Raw genomic sequence first — 20,348 nt, 5'->3', positions numbered from 1 at the left:
TCCCGTTTTTGTCATCTCTAGCCTTATAATAACTTTCCCCAAAGACATACTTTTGAATGCTTTCTTTAACATCTAGGAAGATTCCTTCGGTTCTTTGTCCTATTTAGGATTTGTGCTTTGTATTGTCTGCTGATTGTATTTCCTGGGCTGCATTTTTCAAAAGCGAAACCGCACGGAATCGTTCTTGCTGATGGGTGAAGGGAATACTCGTCGACAGCTGAAAGGGGAGAAACTGTTTGTGGGGGTTTTATTAAGGGTCAGTTTTAATAGTAAGAGACGGTTGTGTTCTGTCGTCTCTGTGAAATGGGCTTGAAAAGCCGCTGCTCATTCTTTATCCACCAGGTTGGGAACTGGGTCAGTGGGAAGGCCCCTGGGAGGGGTGCCGCTCCTCCCTGTCAGGTGCTAATGCCAGGGAGAGTACCCTGGGCCGACTCCGCCCCTGTGGCTGGCAAGAACATGTGTGCGTGTGCTGGGCATTGCGGCCCCATAGAGCAGCCCTTAGCCATGCTCCCCAGGAGCACATCTTCTGATTGGTTTTTGAAAGAAAGACGGAACCCTCTGTCTATACATAGAGTTCGGGTCCAGAGCAGGAGGGAGGGAGGAAGTTAGGGGGATTTAGGCAAGTGAGATTGTCCCCAGGCCTCTCAGCACGTGGACACACAGATCAATTTCTTATCCTGTGTTCAGCTGGACACTGGGTTAGAGACGGTGCTGATCAAGATGTCCCCTCCTGTTTCATATCATGTAACGCATTCATTGCAGCCACTGAGCCTAAATTACTGTTTGCTTTCTTTCAGCCTTTCTCCCCACCCCCCGAAACGGTAAGAACTCGTATAAGGATGAAGTTAGTTTATCCGTGCTAATGCTTTGATTTTTCTTCTCTCTTTCTCTTTGCCACAGTAGGTAACCAGTTAGGGGCCTTGGTACATCAAAGGTAAGCAGTGGGTTATGTTTTATTATTTATTGATCACTTCTAATTGTTTATTGATCCACCATCTGTACTAGAGTGGTAGAAAGTCAGAGGTTGAAAGTGTGAAAAAAAACTATGGGCTAGATTTCCTTAAGGCTCAAGTTTTTTGCTAACCATTTCCAAGACTGTAACGTAAGCTCAAGGGACAAAGTGATATGCAGTACTAAAATCCAGCCATTATTGTACGTAAGTTTAAAGACCTTCAGACATCGGAGTTGCTCTTTCTGTGCAGTACATTTAATTTAAAGGGAGAGCGTGAAATTTTCCCTTCTGGTTTTATGATTTTCCCAGCGTTTCATGAATCCTTAACCCGCTCACTCAAGCAAAGATCCTGAGGTGTGAGGGGCCAGGCTTTCCCAAGACAATGCTTCTGGTGCTCAGGGAGCAGGGTGGGTGGCCCTTGCATGGGCCAGGGTGGCCAGAAGCCAGAGTCACCCCTCCTGTAGGGAGAGGGGCTTGCAGAGAACCTCGGCCAAGCTTCCTGTGGGTTCTCTCCCTTTGTTTCCCCTCACAATTGGCTGTTGAACGGTGAAGACTTAGAGAGCTAAGAAGACCTTTGAGCTTCAAAAAGGCCACTCTGTAAAATAGAGTATCTGGCCATGGCATCATCTCAGAAAGGAAAAAAGTGTGCAAGACACTATGGGAGTGTCTCTTCCTTAAGGATGAAATTTGGAGCCCTGCATCTGTTACTAGCATAGTACCCTTAACCTTCAGAAGCCAGTGAGGCACCTCTCTCCTGGCACTCTGTATTAATGGGAGTTTCCGGAAACCACCCAGATCAGTCCACCAAAAGATGTATCCTAGGTGGTTTTGTTGTTTCTTTGGTTGCTTTGTTTTGATTGTTAATGATTAAAATAATGTAAGTGAGACTGTTTTTAGTATCAGTCAACTTCCCATAAAGCCATAATTGGTCACAATTTTACTTTCCAAAATGTGTATGCTTTGGGTATTAGAGACGTTCCAGCCCAGCTTTTTGAAGAGAACCTTTTTTCCAGGAAGCCAAAAGTGGCTCCTCTTGGTATCTTTCTTGTTCAGCGAACATTTACTCAGATTGTTCCCGAGGGCCAGGAGCTGCTGGCTCTGTGGTGTTTGTGTCGCAGTAGTATCAGAGCCCCTCTAGTCAGTTCCTGGTGACATATTCTGGGCAGGCAGCTTGCGCTACACACGGCATGAGCCGCAACCTCATGGCCACAGGGACAGGAGCGCCGTCAGGACGCACACCCCGACAGGGACCCGGCGTTCATTGCAGGATGTGTTAGACCAGCGTGGCTTGGCACTAACGTCCGTGGCATTACGTATTAGGAAGCCAGGAATTGCCTGCTTTGGGGGAAGTACATCCCACAAGGTAGAATCCCTCGCGTACAGAAGCCAGCCAGAGGTTGTGAATTCCACAAAGACAAGACTGTCTGCTCCCGTCAGAATGATACCGTGGCGGCCGCTCTCTCTGCTGCTGCATTTCTTCTAAGTGCAGTACTCTCCCTAAAGCCGTGCGCCGATTCAGTCCTTTCCATGACGGGTAAAATCCAGCTGTGTGAGATATTTAAAAATGCTTGCCTTTTTTTTTTTTTTTTAAAGAAGCCCTACTTGCATTTAGCTTCCTCCTAAGGTAAATGTTTAGATTTAATTGCTTTCTGGGGTGTTGGGCAAATTGGATATTGTCCACAACACACTGTATGGCAAATTCGAAGGTTTGTTTGAAAGAGCTAGTGCAGTAGTTGTTAAGGGGGAAAAAGAGGTGCATAATGGAGGGGGTGCATTTAGCAGAATTACCTTGCAGAGTAAGCGAGGTAATCGTTCTGTGCTGGCCAACACCGATTAGGCCTCCGTCGGCTACGTTCCATCTGGGACATCTCACGGGAAGGCCAAAAACAGGTTGGAAAATGGAATATTGAAGATACGTTGAGTACCTACCTATTCATCTGGAGAGGACATCATGATAGAAGGCGAAACATCTCCCAGAACCCCAAAGGCTCCTGGGGTTGGTGCTCCCTTGGTTAGAGAGGGCCAATGAGGTGTAGCTACGCAGCAGCAAGTCGCTGTGTGAGGAAGAGGCCTTTGTGAGGAGGACTGATGTTTTCACGAAAGCCAGAGGGAAGGAAAGTTCGTTAAATGACTCTGTAGATGGTTGTGGATTTTTTGGACAAATCGGCCTGATTCTTTTTGAGCTCATCTTTTATATGCAGTGTTGCCAATATGGATGAGAAGTATAGGGACCTGAATTGACTGCAGAATTCCATCTTCTACATTTCTTCCAAAATGTTCTTTGTTTCTAGGGCAGTAATAACAGAAGAATTCAAAGTTCCTGATAAAATGGTCGGATTCAGTAAGTATCTGCATCGTCCACTGTCCCTCATTTCTGTCTGTCCTCTACTTCAGTCTTAGGAGTGTCACCTAGAGTAGAACGCTTTGCACTGTTCTCTGCACCCCCAAAATGTCGCAGGGGATCCCCCCTGAGGGCGAGGCCACACCCCCCCACACTCCTCACCCCCCAGCTGCCTCCTCCCCCAGCTAGAACCCCCTTTGCCTGGCTGCCATGTCCCACATATGTGAGCTGCTGCTGAAATGCTCCGAGTGTTGGGCTGGGCTCACTGAGCCAAGCTGTTGTGGCGCTGTGAGCCGGGTAGATGTGTTTATGGATTCAACACACAGTTAGGTAAGGAACAGTGGCGTGTTCTAACCCTGTTCAATCTGTTTCAGTTATTGGCAGAGGAGGTGAGCAGATTTCACGAATTCAAGCCGAATCTGGTTGCAAAATTCAGATTGCTTCAGGTAAGGGCTTTTTTCCTAGATTGCACTTTGCTAGAACTCAGTACTTATTGTCCAGATTCAGTGCCTTTGCTTGTTGCTTAGATGGGTAGGGTCTTGGGTAAGTATGCGTGATTGGTGTTTTCCTTGCGCTCTGGGGGTCAGACCCTCGGATGAAAACTGAAAGAACAGCAGGCCCATCTAGCTTCTGGGGCAGACCCTCCCGCAGTCCTGTGGCCAGGCATGACCCTTCACAAACACCTGCCACTCTGGGACCTGTGTTTTCTGCACCAGAATGTTATCTCAGACAGAGTGGGCCTGCAGAGTCCTTTGGCTTTGGGGCCATTTCTCGGGCCTGCTTGCTGGCTCCCTGGAGTAGACTGTCCCTTACTTTTGTGGAAAAAGGACAGCTGGGAAGGCCGACTGAGCCAGTAGGCTCTGGAACATCTCAGACATTTCAGGAACTTGCCCACCTAGGTCTGTCTTGACTATGTGATACAGAGACAGATTGAGGAACAGTTTTCACTTTAGTTACAGTTTTGTCATTTAATTTTAATTTGACCCCTTTTACGTGAAGGAAGCGGTTTGGAGGATGTTCTGATAGAGAAATGTCTGTCATATAAAAGGATACTTAACCACAGTTTCTTGGAGACAGTAACTGCTGTGGGGCTATTTCTCTTCCTTTTTTTTTTTTAAAGAAGCCATTTTTAAGGAGCAAAGTAAAGCACTGTATGTTTGGGAAAGTAAAGTTTTCCTGCCTTGTCCAGGGGCCCAGAACCAGTTCCATGTAGATGTCACTGATCTCTTGGGACAGTCATGTGATAACTGGTAACCACGCTGACGTGCACGTCATTAAAGGCCAGGGAAGCTTAGAGCTACGTGCAGACAGATGACCGTTAAACTCCTTTAGAAACGGTGGAACCACGGAATTAATAGCACACAAACTGAGCACATGAGGGGTCACAGGTGAAGCTGAGATTGGGAACAAGGACCAGCGCACAGACCTGCGTCTTCCCAGCTCTCCCTGCAGGACTTGTTTCTGCCTTGACGCCCAAGGGCAGAGCTCCCCACTCGGTGTCCTGCCCACAGGCAGAAGCCAGCTGTCTTTTTCTGGGCGGCCGGGCTTCCATGGGGCTGGTGTATAGCGAGCCCCAGAGAGACCGTCTGCACGCAGAGCCAGAGTACACAGCTACGGTGCCCCCAACACACCTCATCTTCTCGATTCTTCTTATAGAGAGCTCTGGGATTCCAGAGAGGCCCTGTGTACTTACCGGAACCCCAGAAAGTATTGAGTAAGTTTATTTTATTTACTTTTTCCTTTCACTCTTCTTCCTCCTTGCCCAAAGGGGGAAAAACAGAAGGGCAAAACTGTTCTTGAACACTGTCGATCTGTGCTGCAGTCTAGCCACACAGGCAAGCAGGTGCTTCTTTAGGAAGGTCTGGGAGGTGGCCACACCAGGGGAGTTTTTCTGTTACCTAAAATATACAAGGCATCTCCCTTTTTCCAAACCCTGCAGAGTATCTTACTACTATCATAACATCTCCTTCTTAAACCAAGGCCTAAGAGTGTCCGTCCATTCCTCTGCTGAATGCTCTAATCAACTTACTTCTTTCTTGTTAATGGCTCCTTCACCTGAGCAGGCCGGGACCAGCAGGCCTGTCACTTTGTAAACTACTGAGAATCCTCCCAACAGGCCTTTTCCTGGGGCCGGTTTCATTACCCTTCTGATCATTGTGAACCAAACAAATCCACTCTTTGTGACCTTTACTTCACTCAGGTGGCCATGTGGACTGGCCCGAGGGGGTCTTGACTTTTGAGACCTTTGTAGCCACTGTAAGGTTAGCATCGCTTTCATGCCCTGGTACGCACACGCTCAGAGCACTGTACCAGATGCAGGCCTCAGAGATCCAGGCCCCTTCCAGGGAAAGGCAATGCTGCTAAGAGGCTGCTTATTGCCTTTTTCCATCTGCCAGGTAGCAGAGCCTCGGGGGACAGGGGCTTAGATGGCATCTGCCTCCATAGGTAGGGCTGTCTCGTTTCCAGTTCTCTGGATGAGTGTAAATTCCCATGTTCTGCCATAACATTGCAGGCAGTGACCCAGAATAAATGTCTCTGGCAGGTGTGCATTATAGGGCAAACTGATGATTTTGCTGAAGTTGAGGCATTTTTCTTCCAACACAGGTTAATCTAGTACACTAGCAAAATACTAAAAAGCTGCCATAACCGAGAAGATATACCAGTGACTGTGCAGAGGCTCGCGACGACAAAGGCGGCGTGTTTCCTGCCTCGCTCTCCACCTGCTCTTCTGACCACTCCTGCTTCATGTGTGGATGGAGAGTCGAGGCCAGAGATTATAACTTCAGCAGGCAGCCGTATTGTTTTCCCTAGTGGGAGTACAGCAGCCTGTTTCGTAGCTAAATTCTCTAACAGGGGGACCAGGAAATAGATTGTGCGTGGTGATTTAGAGAACAAATACTGCCACTGACAGCAGGGAGAATTCTGGTGCAGAAAAGGGTATGGGCCCGACAGACGACCTTGAGGCTGCCTGATACTGTCACGACGGTGTGTCTCCCTCCCCTGCTCCCAGATAAACCAGCACACGTAGCATGCTCCCGGAATGCAGGTCCCGGCTTTGCGAGCGTGGAATGTGCAAAGCGGGTGGGTGGCTGTGGGTACACAGCCCCTGCCTCGGCCACCTCTCGGAACCGAACTGGTGATTCCTGGCCTCTGCTTAGACGCCACAGGGCAGTGTGGTTGGTTGTGGAACAGCACTTTGGAGCTTGGGAGTTCACACGACGACTACTAACCCTTGCTTTCTTTCTTCCCATCTATCTCATCGCTCTGTCTCTCCTGCCTTACTTACCAGACGCGTATTGCATAGGTACTCCCTGAGAAGCTTATGCTGGGCTGGGGAGTAGGGAGAAGTGGAGGGGGCAGAGGTGGCCTGTACAGCCAAAGCAGCTGGTGTCCTGAGAGGAGATGACAGACATTTGTGGAGGCACGGGCTGAGCAGAGGGCAGCCTGGAACATGGAGGTCGTGCTGTGTGTTGCTTTTGAGTTCCAGCCCAGGAGTGTGGCAGATGACACACACCCGGAGAGACCTCCCGGGTGTGGGGCAGGAGCTGGAGCTGGACAGAGGGCTGCCCTGACTCCTTGGGCGTGTCTCCAGTGCCGTGTCCCTCGCATACACCTAGGACAATCCTTTAATGCAGTACTCTTGTGGTTCTTTCCCTTCCAAAGACAAGCCAAACGACTCCTGGGGCAGATTGTGGACCGCTGTCGGAATGGACCTGGCTTTCACAACGACATGGATGGCAACAGCACGGTCCAGGAGCTCCTCATTCCTGCATCCAAAGTGGGCCTGGTCATCGGCAAAGGCGGGGAGACCATAAAGCAGCTGCAGGTGTGTGAGCCCACGCAGCGCGAGCAGGGCAGCCGCCCTGCATCCCGTCGTCATCCTGGCCTGGGAGGTTTGATTGTGACCGACGCTCCCGGACTAGGCTGGCTTCACACACCGTGGGCTGTGGCTCCCTTCCGAGTCTCTGCCCAAGGGGTTTCCTGGCCAGCCAAGAGAGGCCTCCTTCCTCTGAGCACAGGCTAACATCAAGTCCTGGGGAGGCAGGCCCTGGTAAGGCTCATGAACTTCCACAGTCCTCATGGCAACACATCTCTGTCAGAGTTGTTTTTACCATCAAACAGCAGCATCATAGATAGAAGGACAGTGATCCAACAGTCCCCTTCCTAGTGGTGTGACCCTAAATGTGCTCTTATACCTCCCAAAGGCTCGGGACTCTTGTCATATAAAGGGAGAAGTGCTGGTCTTACTGTGGTGGTGAAACTAAAATAATACTCAGGCCCGTTCTCGGACCTTGCACGAGGGCTCGTCACTGAGGAAGTGCCCTGTGCACGTTAGCTGTGAGCTCCGTCCTCACCGCAGACGCTTGGTGCCGATCGTGGTTCAGAGCTAAACACCTCTCCCCTACAAGGTCCGGAACTGTCCCCTGAGATCAAATGCAGGTTTCCACAGGTGAGCAGTACTCGTACACTCAGGGACGTGGGCTTTCCCGAGTTCAGTGTTGCTGCCAAGTTAGTTGTGAACACACTTTCGTTTCAGAGCTTTGGGACTTTTGCAGTTGCAGGTGGGGGTGGCAACTTGCCTTCATGCTACCCAGTGCTCGGGTCAGGGAGGGCACCCTGGTGTATGGGCGTGGGCTCTGGCCCCTCAGGCAGCTTCCTGCCATCAGCGTAGTAAGTTCCAGCCAGCGACGTGAAGTAGCGCACTTGGCCTACAGCCTGTGGGGCACGTAGCTCGGCACCCTTTACAGGCTGTAAAGACGGGGCCTTATTTGGGGAGGAAGTTTGAGGACTCTCATTTGGATCTTGTCTGGCATGACCCAGGTGTGTCCTTTCACAGAAGTCAGCTGCACGATCCAGGCCAGGAGGTAGTGCCTGGTGGTGGGTGGGAGGCAGGGCTTACCGTGGACATGACTTGACCTGGTCCGGCTTCCTATTCCCTTTTTGCTCTTCATTCACGTCAGCATGTGTTTGCATGCACGTGAGAGAAAGAGGCACCCTCTGTGGGGTCTGGTCACACCACGATCCCTCCCCTCCAGCCCATCAGATCTTGGGCACTTGTGCATCTGCCCACCCTGCCTGCCAGGGGCTCCAATCAGCATGTAGGCTCCAGCATCTTTTTGAGCTGCATGTTACCATTGCCCCATGGACTTTATAAACCCCAAGTGGAAATCGTTGCCCCTGCCATCCAGCGTCTTAGGCCACCCTGCTTTCTTACGACAATGAGGACCCTGCCATTGTGTGTGCCTCCAGGAGCGGACAGGTGTGAAAATGGTCATGATCCAGGACGGCCCGTTGCCCACGGGAGCAGACAAGCCTCTTCGCATCACTGGAGACCCATTTAAAGTACAGGTAGGATGGCGGCCGTGCGGCAAGGCGGCCTCCGTGTGCTCTAGCACTCCGTGGGGACCTAGAGTTTTTGCCTCACTCCACTCACCGTTAACCGTTCACCGACCTCCCTGCTTACAGTATGCTCTTCCCTGAGCCAAGCTCAATGAAAGGCATCTAGAATTATGCTACCCAATTCCAGAGCCACTAACTCCATGTGACATTTCAATTCATTCAAATCAAATCAAAGTTCAGTTCCTCAGTAGCAGCACAGGGCTGGCAGTGACCGTCTCAGCGTGAGTACAGAGCAGCGCCCTCAGGCGGATGGTCTGATCAGCTGCAGTGTCAGCCTTTCTGACCTGTGTCAGCACAGGCGCCATTTCTGTTTGGCTTTTGTCTGCTTGTTGTCTCTCTCAGCCTTTTATACAAGCCCTTCAGCCAGGGTTGGTGGTGAGCACAGACCAGAGCCGCCCCAGCAGCAGGCAGCCCGTGCCTGCACCCCCAGGACACCCGCTTGCTGAAAGCATCAGGGCCCTTTCCATCACCGGGGATAGTGCCACCTCCAGCTCCTGGTGTGAGGATGCAGGGGCAGCACCTATCTCGGGGTCCCTCCTGCACCTGGCTGGCCATTGCCCCATTCACAGTGGCTCCAGTGCACCGTGCCTCAGTGGGCCAGGCTGTCGTCAGTAACCAGTCTTCTTCAGGAACTTCAGGGTTTTGATCTCGTGGAGGTTACCTGTCCCTTGCTAACCAGTGCCCCTGGTTCTGAGCCCTGGTACTCAGCTACGCTGATTAGAACGTGCCTGTGGAGCAGGAGTGAGGGCCTGTGACTGACGGGCTCCCTCCTAGTTCTGGTCATGTGCAGCTCTTCACTTCCTTCAGGCCAGGGCCTCCCAGGGCCCCCCAGCACTTCCTCGCACCCCAGAAGCACAGCCAGAATGGGACCAGCAGATGGTATAATGATTACGTTGCTGGGCTCGCACATGGTGGTTCAAGTCCCAGACTTGGTGGCTTCAAACTCATGCCGAGTGTGTGTGCGTGTGTGCCCCAAATCCCAAGAGGAGAATGGAGGAAAAGGGATTGCAGTATGGCCATCCTTCCCTGGGGCGGGTGGGTGATTTCTTGCTTTCTGTCCATCTCTCTCTCTCTCCAGTGAGCACACACATCCTATAACAAAAATACCTCGGGGGTGGGGGGGATACAGCCAGGAGACTTGTGCAAAAAGCAGGTCGCCAGGCCTTCCTCGCGGTCACCTCATGGAACACTGCCACTGTGTGCAGACCACAGAGGGCGCTGGAGTCTGCCTCCCAGCCACCCCACCACCATTCCCAGTGCCACCTTTGGCATAGTCTCTCATTGGGGGGGAGAAAAGTTTTATAAATTTGCAGGGAAATAACTAAAACTTACAGGATTTAGTATTTTTTTTATTTCAAAACTTCATATTCGACATTGTGTTGCCTTTGACAAGAGGTCTGATGTGTTTAGGGTGAACTATTGTTTTTTCATTCCCCAACTTTTTAAATTTATTTAACTTCATTCATCTATTTTAATTTGACCAAAGAGGGACAGAGTGAGCAAGGGGGTGGGGAGTGAGAAAGCCAGCCAAGCCGCAAGGTCCTGAACTTAAACCGTGGTCGGCCATGTGGGAGTCCAGTGCCCTTAACCACCACACCGTAAACCCATTCCCCAACTTCTTATGAAAACATTCAAACACGTAAAGAAGTTGAGCCATTGTCTCATGAGCACTCACCTGTGCTCGCTCGTTCAACCTGACATTTTGCTGTGCCTGTGTGTGTGTGTCATTTTTAGTGGCACATATTATGACCAGCCCTTAGCATGTGTCCCCTAAGAATAGCCAGGCCTTAGAAATTAACAGAGTTCAAGGCTGGCAGGTGACATGGTGGTTAAGGTCACTAGACCCCCACATGGCTGACCACAATTCAAGCCCTGGAACTGGTGGCTTTCTTTCTTTTCTTTTTTTTTTTTTGGAGAGGTTTTTCGCTATAGGGTGCATGTGCTCGCCAGACAAGACAAGAGAGAGACAGAGACAGAAAGCGAGAAATCACCCCCCAGGGGGGATGGCCACGCTGTAATCCCTTCTCCTCCATTCTCCTCTCGGGATCTTGGGCACACACGCACACGCGCCCGGCGTGAGTTTTAAGCCACCGGGTCCAGGACACGAACCGCGGTCGACTACGTGGGAGTCCAGCGACATAGCCATTACGCTAACTGCTGGTTCCCGTGGCTTGCTTTCTTACTTTCCCTTTCTGTCTTTCTCTTTCTCTCACTCTGTCCCTCTCTGGTCAAATGAAAATAAGTAAGTAAAATTACATGAAATAATTTATTTTAAAAAAGAAATTAACAGAGTTCTGCACCGTCTTCTGGTGCCCCTCCATATTTGGGGTTTTCCCAACATCCTAAGACCTCGGTTTCCACTTGGGGTTTGTGTCATGTCTTGTGGAGCTGAGATTTGGTCTCAGTTTCTGCATTATCACCTCAGCTCGGTAAGTTCCTCACATCCTTAGTGGCTGGTGCCAGAGAGGGCTGGTGGACAGGAGAGGGTAGTCTTCAGAAGTGGCATTCTTTTGGCAGAGGGTGGTTGAATCTGCCTCACATAGTCCAATCCCGGAGGGAGTCTCTCCGATTGGTAGTTGAAATATTTAGCTAGGAAGTAGGAATTCCGAAATCTGGACATTGTCTTCCTATTCCTGGGGCTTGCCTTTCTGGAGTGCCTTTGTGACATGAAGCTAGTAGAGCTGCTTTCCCCTGGATCCTGCCCGGACCCTTTCCAGTGACCCCTCGTCAGAGATCTCCACCAACCTTCCCAACTAGAGAGACATGGTATCAAGGAATACATGGGAGAGAAGGATCAAATTCCAGCCACACACACATATTGACCCGGCAATGGCTTAATAGCAGGTTGGCTCAGCTGCCACAGTGCATGCTGCTAAGATGCTGTCCTCTGCAGGCCGCACCACATCAGAGGCCCAGGTTCAGTTCCTAGTTCACCCTAAAGCTGGCCAGAACATCACGTGCATATAGTCCCACAGACTTGGGGAGGCTGAAGCAGGAGGGTTGTGAGCTCCAGGTTGCCCTGGGCAGAATAGCAAGACCCTTTTCAAAAAAGAGCCAGGTGTGCGCCTGTGTCTCAGCTGGGAGGCTGAGGCCAGGGGATCAAGACAAAGCAGGACCCTGTCTTTAAAAAAAGGAGGAAGGTGGTCCCTCATCTGTGGACATCTGGGGCAAGTGAAGAGCTTGTCATCTGAGACTTGGTTCCTTTGTCTGCCCACGGCCCTTAGTAACAAGTGAGCCCCCAAGAGCTAAGTGCCTTCTGAATCTTTAAGCCTGAGTGGGAGGGTTTGGCCTTGAAATTTCACCTGATGTTGTGTCTTTTTTCAGGATTTTTTTTCCCATCCCTTTTATTTGTGTTTATGCAGCAAGCGAGAGAAATGGTACTAGAGATCATCCGAGAGAAAGACCAAGCTGACTTTCGAGGTGCGCGCGGCGATTTCGGCTCCCGAGTGGGAGGAGGCAGTATAGAGGTATGCTGGAGGCCCAGGGCGCGGGCGGGCGCGGGCGGGCTGCCGAGCCCTCGTGTTGGCACAGGCTCTTGAACTCGTCCCACCTGCGGAACCTTAAACGGACTCCCGCTTTCCAGGGAAAGTGTGAGGACCAGCTGGGACAAGCCCAGCCCTATCGCGAGGGGAGGCAGCTACATTTCTGGGCACGAAGGTCATTCCCCCTGGTTTTGAGGGTTTATTTTAAAAGTTAGCTTGCTGCCCAGGTAAAGACCAAAGTCCAGGTTTTCTTGGTGCCCTGTGTCATGATTGTATCAAACTTGCAAGCCCGTTCTATTGATGAGGTGAAGGAGGGTGAAAATCTGTTCTTCCGAATGCAGTTTTGATATAAACTACCGCGTGGGTAGACCTCACAGGCAGTGTGTTCAGTGCAGTAAGCCAGATGCACAGTGACAGATACTGTGAGTGGACCCTGGAACAGGCAGGTGACTGGAAACAAGGTGGCATAGGAGTTCCCAGGGTCCGGAGAGGACTGTTCGTGGATATATGGAGTTGTTGGGGACTGGCAGAGATCTGAGTATAGATGGTTGCACACATGGTGCTCTTCACTCCACTGACTTGCATACTGAGGAGTCCTTTTCTTTTGAGAGGTTTTTGCTATAGGGCGCGTGTGTGCTCGCCAGACAGACAGACAGAGACAGAGAGACAGAAGACGAGAAATCACCCCCCAGGGGGGATGGTCACGCCGCAATCCCTTCTCCTCCATTCTCCTCTCGGGATCTTGGGCACACACACACACACGCGCCCTGTGTGAGTTTTAAGCCACCGGGTCCAGGACGTGAACTGCGGTCGACTACGTGGGAGTCCAGCAACATAGCCATTACGCTAACTGCTGGTCCCCCTGAGGAATCCTTACATCATCAGTTTTATACCTGTTTTACCGTAATGAAAAAGAAGGACGTTTAGTTGATGCTCTCTTGATAGGATTTGGAAGACAAATGTACTGTTGGTCATTTTTATTTCTCCAGAGGGTCTATTCTTTGCTTCAGTTTTTGTTACTGTTTGGATCAAATCTCAGATTTTTTAGATGCATTTAATGGTCAAGAATGCAATCATCAACCACAGTATTATCCCTAAGGGAGAAAAAATGGGCTATATTATAACATTTCCAGTAATGCACTGTAGTAAAAACCAAGTCGTCACAAAAATCTGTCCTTCGAATACAGATATGTACGAAGCCCTAACGAGGGTCTCTCTCCCTGCCTAGGTTTCCGTGCCTAGGTTTGCTGTTGGGATTGTAATAGGAAGAAATGGGGAAATGATCAAAAAGATCCAGAACGATGCTGGTGTGAGGATTCAGTTTAAACCAGGTTGGTTTTGATGGTTCTCAAAAAATCCTTAGTATTACAAAAAAATTAACAGGACGTCTCACCAGACCAAGGCGCTGTTGTAGCTTCCTGCATGTCCTCGTCCTCTCTGCGATGGCTGCCGGCCTCCCCCGTTCTGGGCAGAGTGCTCTAGTTTTAGGGCTGCCAGGCCTGTCTTCCCCTTAGACTAGTAAAATACGTGCATAAAATACATTTCCAGCTTTAATTTTCCCAAGTAGAGGCTTTTATAAGCACACTATTTTTTTTTTAAGAATTATTCATTTAATTTTATTTATTCATTTATTTTCATTTGACCAGAGAAAGACAGACACACAGAGAGAAGGAAAGTGAGAAGGCAAACAACCAGGTCCGGGACTCGAACTGTGGTCACCCATATGGGAGTGTCCAGCGCCTTAACCACCACACCACCTGCTGGCCCCCAAAACACTTTTTTTTATTGCATAAAATTAGAGATAATTTAAAATAAAACCACAGAAAAAACGACCAACATCTTAGAGTAAAAGACAATTAAGTTTTAAGACATTTTCTTTTATGAACAAAATTTCCTACGCTGTTGGTATTTTTCTCCATTCTGTGAAGACAGGAGAACGTGATGGTGGGCTGGTTGTAGAAATTAGTGCCAGACCGTCGCTCTGTTCTCCTTGGCACTTTACCCTTCTTTTCTCTTTTTGCCTGAGAATGCACGTGCTCATCAGTGACAGGGGAAGAGGACTGTTTCCCAGTGGGGCGTGGTCACACTGTAATCCCATTCCACCATTTTTCTGTCCCATCAGGACTGAGGGCACACATACACACACTTTAGCGTTGTAGAAATTAGTGCCAGACCGTCGCTCTGTTCTCCTTGGCACTTTACCCTTCTTTTCTCTTTTTGCCTGAGAATGCACGTGCTCATCAGTGACAGGGGAAGAGGACTGTTTCCCAGTGGGGCGTGGTCACACTGTAATCCCATTCCACCATTTTTCTGTCCCATCAGGACTGAGGGCACACATACACACACTTTAGCTATTTTTCAAGCCACTGGAGCCAGGATTTGAACCAGGTCGGCTAGGTGGTCTCCCCTACATGTACTGGTTAACCACCGTGCCACAGGATTGCACAATACCCCCACCCCTTTCTTTTCAAGTATGTTTTAGGGAGTTTTTTTTGGGGGGGGGTTGTTGTTTAGTTTGCTGTAGGGCACATGTGCCTGCCAGAGAGCAAGAGGAAGAGAAGGTGAGAAATTGCCACCACCACCCCAGCCCACCTCCCCCACACCCCTGGTGGAAGATGGCCACACCACAATCCCTTCTCCATTCTCCTCTAAGGATTTTGATGCAGTGCATGCGCACACACACAAACACTCTGTGATTTTCCAGTTACCCAAGTCTGAGACTCAGGCTGCATAGTCGACTGTGTGGGCTCTCGCCACCTTAACGTCCGTGCTCCCCACGGGCCCTGGATTGCTGTCTTTTTTCAGTGCTGGTAACTACGTAAGAAGCACTTACCTGAAACACGCAAAAGGGATCCGCATACACCTTTCCCTGTCACCCATTTTCTCCTTAAGAGCCATTGAAGCTACTGTGTCCCATAGGATCCCTTTTGGCACTGGGAGGTCAGTTGATTATGAATCAGGTGGACTTTTGTGTCCCTTTAATGTTGAGCTTTTTCCTAATCCCATCTCACCCGGTTCCACAGATGACGGGATTAGTCCAGAGAGAGCTGCCCAGGTCATGGGCCCGCCAGATCGGTGTCAGCACGCTGCACACGTCATCAGTGAGCTGATTCTCACAGCCCAGGTGAGTCGTCTCAGGGGTCCGAGTACCTTACCCACAGGAGTGGGAAACACCCTCACCCTCTCCGGAGTCACGTTACAGTTGATCACCCCAGTCCAAAATCCCAATCTAAAAGATTCCAAAATCTTTTTCCCTTTTTTTTTTTTAAGAAGTTTTTGCTGTAGGGCGCGCACACTCACCAGACAGACAGAGAGAGACAAAGAGACAGAAAGTGAGAACTCACCCCCCCCCAGGGGGGGTGGCCACACCACAATCCCTTCTCCTCCATTCTCCTCTTGGGATCTTGGGCACACACGCACACCCGCCCGGCTTGAGTTTTAAGCAACCGGGTCCAGGACGCGAACTGTGGTCAACTACGTGAGAGTCCAGCGACATAGCCATTACGCTAACTGCTGGTCCCAAGGCTCCAAAACCTTAACGTGACATTACAAGTGGGAAGTTCCACACCTGACCTCATGTGACAGGTCACAGTTAAATGCTACAATCTCAAAATACAAGACCGCCTTCAGGCCGTGCATGCACTGTGTGTATATATGAAGCATAAATTAATTTCATACTTCCACTTGGGTCCCGTCCTCCGAGATAGCTCACTACATATATGCAAATATGTGAAAACCAGGCTCAGACCCCTGTGGCCCTATGCATTTCAAATAAAGACACTTGGTCTGTGTTGGAAACCAGCAGCTTCTCTGGCCTCTTCGCTGCCTTCACGCTGTGTTTTCAGCTAGCTTGTTGCTCCCCTGAGGTGATTACTCCAGAATCTAGGTTTTCTTTACGTAGTTAGTTTCCACCTACTTAAACAGTTAGAAATACGGGCAGATTGACAAATTTCAGACAGGCACGTATATTTAGTACAAAACTATATTAAATGAAAACCAGCCTTGCTTTAGAAAACACTTCAGGGATCTCTGACATCCTAGGGCTGTCTTGGTGCCCATCTCTGGAGCGTGAATGAGTTTGCTAGATAAGGGTTAGCATCTCCTTCTGAAGACCAGAAATCCCATCGTGACTTGCTCTGAGGAACCACTGTTGGCTGACAGAGGTTTTGGGATGAGGATGACCGAAGCAGAAGGAGAAGCAGTAGGCTGGAGGTTACAGTCCCAGCTCTGCCATCGGTGGAGCCTTTGAACTGCTCAGGTCTAGGTTTCTCAGCAGCAAATGGAGGATTTGTACCAGGAAGTGTTCCCTGCATGGTCTAAGAGCTGTCTGGGGCATGTGCTAAATGTACAGATTTCTAGACCCATCCCAGGTATGCCGAGATGGAGAATGAGGGCAGGGGGCTCCTCGATTCCTAACGAGTCCAGAGCAGCTCTGAGGACTAGACGAGGTTAAAGAACAGCCATTTTACGGTCTCTACCCTCCTCCTAGGAAGAGGCTAAGATCCTGGAGCTGAGCAGCTGGGAGATGTGGGGGAGAAAGCCTTGTTCTCAAGATCAGTGGCACCCCCAAAGCATTGGCGCTGGTGTGCACGTGTGTGTCTTAGCATAAATTTCTAAAATTACCCTGCTTACCTGTCAGCTGTCTCTCTTAAAAGCCGTGTGCAGAAAAAGCACTCCAATGATCTCAGCATTCTGCTGGTTTAGATTTGGGGTAAATGTTCAGTTCACTCTTCATTGGCATGAGCGGGTCTCGGCAGACATTTCTCCACCGTGCAGGATGGCTGTCCGGCTCTCCCTCCAGGAAGTAGCTCTTGGCTTGCCTGAGTTCGCCATCAGCACCTCAGCGATTTGAAGCTGTGCAGCTCACAGTGACAGGACGAAGGCTAGGATGCCACGTGTGACTCTTGCTCTGCTAGTGCTGGCTTTGGCCTTGCTGTCCGCTGGTGGAAGATGGCCCAGTGTGAGGGCAGTGCAGCCTGTGCCAGCCCGTCCCTCTGAAGTAGCCCTGAGTGACCGGTCACTGGCTGACCTGTTTTGCTTCTTCTCGGGGACAGGACAGCCAGTTTTTTGGTTTATTTGTTTTTTTTCCTACAGGGCACATACACTCACTGGAGACAGAAAGTAAGAAAGCAACCCCCTACCCCCAGGGGAAATGACCATACCCCAATCCCTTCTCCCTTCTGCCAGGAATTTGGGGCACACATGCATACTTGCCCGGTGTGATTTTCAAGCTGCTGAGTCTGGGATCTCGGGCTCAAACTGTGCATTCGGCCGTTTTGGATCCCGCTGCCTTAACCGCATGTCATCTGGGTGGCCCGTTTTTTTTAAGAGCCTGTCATGTTTTGCTGGTTGGAGTGTAGGAGGTTCAGACTCACCCAGCGGTTACAGGTGTTCACAGCCCAGGCCACTTGAGTCACTCTCAAATGTCCATGGCTCAGTAGCACCTAGCCAGCTTCCAACAGGCCAGGGATTAGCCACAGGAAAGAGCCACCTCAGCCTCAAGGAAAACTCCCAAGTCTTTCTGTGTATTGCAAGAGCGTGTGGTCTCTCCACGTATGAGAGAGAGCACACGTGGTGGTGGGCACCGTCACCGGGGTCCTGCCACACCTCAGCCCCTTTCCCCAGCCCTCCGGCTCCTCAGGATTCCAGGGCCCACACGTGTGCTTGGGAAACCCCAGGATTTAACTCGGGCAGTGGCCACTGGGCCTCTGACTGGGAGTCAAGCCTGTGCTGTGCTATCCGTAGACCCACACGTGCTCCCCCAGCGCCCACGTCCATGTTCTTTCTGCTTGAAAGACTGGGTCTGGGACGTGGAGAGGTGCTAGGGTCTGCTTTGTGGCCTGGATTACATCCTGTCCCTTCACCCCCTCCCAAGAGGAGACAAAGTGGTCCTGGTGGCAGCGACAGAAATCGCCACTAGAGCCTTCCTTTCTTCCCAGGAAAGAGACGGCTTTGGAGGCCTGGCCGTAGCCAGAGGACGAGGCCGCGGTCGAGGCGACTGGAGCGTGGGAACCCCTGGCGGCTTCCAGGAGATAACGTACACAGTGCCCGCAGACAAGTGCGGCCTTGTCATCGGCAAAGGTGAGCGGCAGCTGCCGGGCTTTCTCCTTCCCTCCATCCACAACTCAAGGGGCAGAGACAGGCCACTTCTGCTTCCGCAGCACAGGGGAGGCCTGGCGGGGCAGCTAGGGTGTGTCCCTGAGCGAGAGGGACCTCAGATATTCAGGGACCTGAGAGGATGCCCTCTGCAGGAGGCTTCTGACAGGTGGGGCGCCTCTCGTGCTGGACCAGGCATTGGGTTGCCATTGGCATGACACGTGGAAATGGCTTTTCTCCTTTCAGTGTCCTGTGGAGGGAAATAAAAATTGATTTGTCAGTTGTTTGTAGGCGTTTTAGAGAACACTAACGGGGCGTTTCAAGAAGCCCCATTAATGACTCATGTGGCTTCTTCCCGTCGTCGTGAAAAGCTCAGGGCAGAGGCGGTAGTTCGGCCAGGTCAGCTGACCCAGCCCTGGGGCCCAGGAGGGCTGCTTGGAGCAGGGCCATGGCCGTGGGGCGTTCCCTGACCGGGGCCTGGGTGGCAGCCCTGGGAGCGTGGAGCAGCCTGGCCACAGCGGGGACCTCAGTCGCCGCTGCCTTTTGTGTCCGCCTCGCTGTGCATCTGCTGCCTTCAGAGGGGAGCGTCTTCTCCCCTGAGCTCCCCGCTGCTCTCTGGTCACCGAGCACCCCGCAGCTGTCTGAGGTGACGCACATACTGCAGGGGACATGGTTTGGGCGTGACCTCTCCCGCAGAGACCCGAGGCTGCCTGTCAGGTGGTCAGGAGCCAGGAGTCGCTGGTCCCTGCTGGTAGACGGGCACATCTGGTCCTGGGAACATTCGTCTCCCGGACCCGGGTGTCTCTTAAACCGTTAGCCTCCTGCTGGTGGTAGGAGCAGCAGGGCTGGGCGTGGGTTTGCTGGCAGGTGTGCATGTCGCAGACACTGCCCACTCTGAGAGCTACACCAAGTCCCCCACACTGGCCGCCAGCCCATCTTTGCGCCTGCTTGAGGTCAAACCCAGTCGGCACCCTTAGGTCGAAGGTCAGGGCTAGGTTTCTTGGCCTTTGGAAGCCACTTTGTGGGTGAGGTTGTCACTAGGCTGTCTCCTCGCACACCTGCCTGGTTGGCGCCTCCTTGGCAGGTGCTCAGGGCACTCTCGGTGCTCAGAACACCCCTCGTGGCGTGTCTGCCGAGTGCATCCCAGAGGACTGTGGCAGCAGGACGAGGTATAGCTGATACTGTGTCTCGTGAACCCCAAGTTGGTCAGACCAGGGAGAGGCTTTCTGTGTCAGCCTCTGCCCACCCCTCCTTTGGGATGTGAGGGGCTGCCTCTCCTTGGGAAAAGCCCCCGTGAGTGAGGGAAGGGGAGCTGCACGCAGTCAGGCCTTGTGCTCACGGCCGGGACAGACGCACAGCCTCTCGGGGCCGCTGGATTTCCATGATAACACAGCAGCATTGACAGATAGTGTGGCCAGCCTGCTCTTGTCAGCCAGGCCTTTTAGTGGGTTTGATTAATTGCTTTACGATTTCACGTCCAGCGGGGGGCCGCTGGTGGGTCGCTCCTGCCCCCCGTCAGGTGGAAGAATGGAGCGGGCTGCTGAATGAGTCTGTAGACAGCCACCATGTGCCACACCAGTGACCTCATTTTGAAGGAAGATGAACTTAAATTAACTCCTTCCGGCCCCGCGCGCTCTTGTGGGCCTCCTCGCCTTATTAGCATGCTCTCAAGGCGTCGGGCAGAGGGTCTCAGGCTGTTGGTCTCAGCGGACGTGAGGCCTGTGGGGCGCGCTGTCTCCCCCCTGCCCGCTCGTCCTCCATACTGAGAGGCATCTGGGCGGAGGCTGGCTGGTTCCCGACGCCAACGGGCCTGTGGAAGGGCTCCTGGTATTCTTTGCTCTTCGTTCCCCGGGAACTTTGGGAGCGAAGCTGCTCACTTTGGCACAAGAAGATAAAATGCCTGATCTTATAGTACAGGGTCGGGGCGAATGGCCTGGGAGGGGCTCACTCCTGCCTGGAGTGAAGCAGAGCTGGCCACACTGGCTGCCGGTGTCCCCAAGACAAACGGGTCTGGCCAAGGTGGAAAACACAGGGGCGCCTTTCCGGAACTCTAGCAGTACTCGCAGAAAACCCCCCG

General features: G+C 51.6%; 1 protein-coding gene across 1 annotated transcript in view; it reads left to right on the top strand.

The window, feature by feature from the left end:
* The window catches only part of FUBP3 (far upstream element binding protein 3), a 41,986-nt gene that overhangs the window by 13,912 nt on the left and 7,726 nt on the right, over positions 1 to 20,348 (top strand). Inside the window, exons 2-11 of the mRNA XM_027767309.1 lie at positions 901 to 934; positions 3,244 to 3,293; positions 3,668 to 3,739; positions 4,950 to 5,007; positions 6,957 to 7,119; positions 8,544 to 8,642; positions 12,056 to 12,160; positions 13,404 to 13,506; positions 15,199 to 15,299; positions 18,115 to 18,256. Of these exons, the coding sequence (XP_027623110.1) occupies positions 3,281 to 3,293; positions 3,668 to 3,739; positions 4,950 to 5,007; positions 6,957 to 7,119; positions 8,544 to 8,642; positions 12,056 to 12,160; positions 13,404 to 13,506; positions 15,199 to 15,299; positions 18,115 to 18,256 (856 nt within the window). The 5' untranslated portion in view covers positions 901 to 934; positions 3,244 to 3,280. The remainder of the gene's footprint in view (positions 1 to 900; positions 935 to 3,243; positions 3,294 to 3,667; positions 3,740 to 4,949; positions 5,008 to 6,956; positions 7,120 to 8,543; positions 8,643 to 12,055; positions 12,161 to 13,403; positions 13,507 to 15,198; positions 15,300 to 18,114; positions 18,257 to 20,348) is intronic.

Source organism: Tupaia chinensis, unplaced genomic scaffold (assembly GCF_000334495.1).
Source record: "Tupaia chinensis unplaced genomic scaffold, TupChi_1.0 Scaffold144168_1, whole genome shotgun sequence".
NCBI lineage: Eukaryota > Metazoa > Chordata > Mammalia > Scandentia > Tupaiidae > Tupaia > Tupaia belangeri.
The sequence above is the reverse complement of the archived record's forward strand: the minus strand, read 5'-3'. Positions and strand labels throughout refer to the sequence as shown.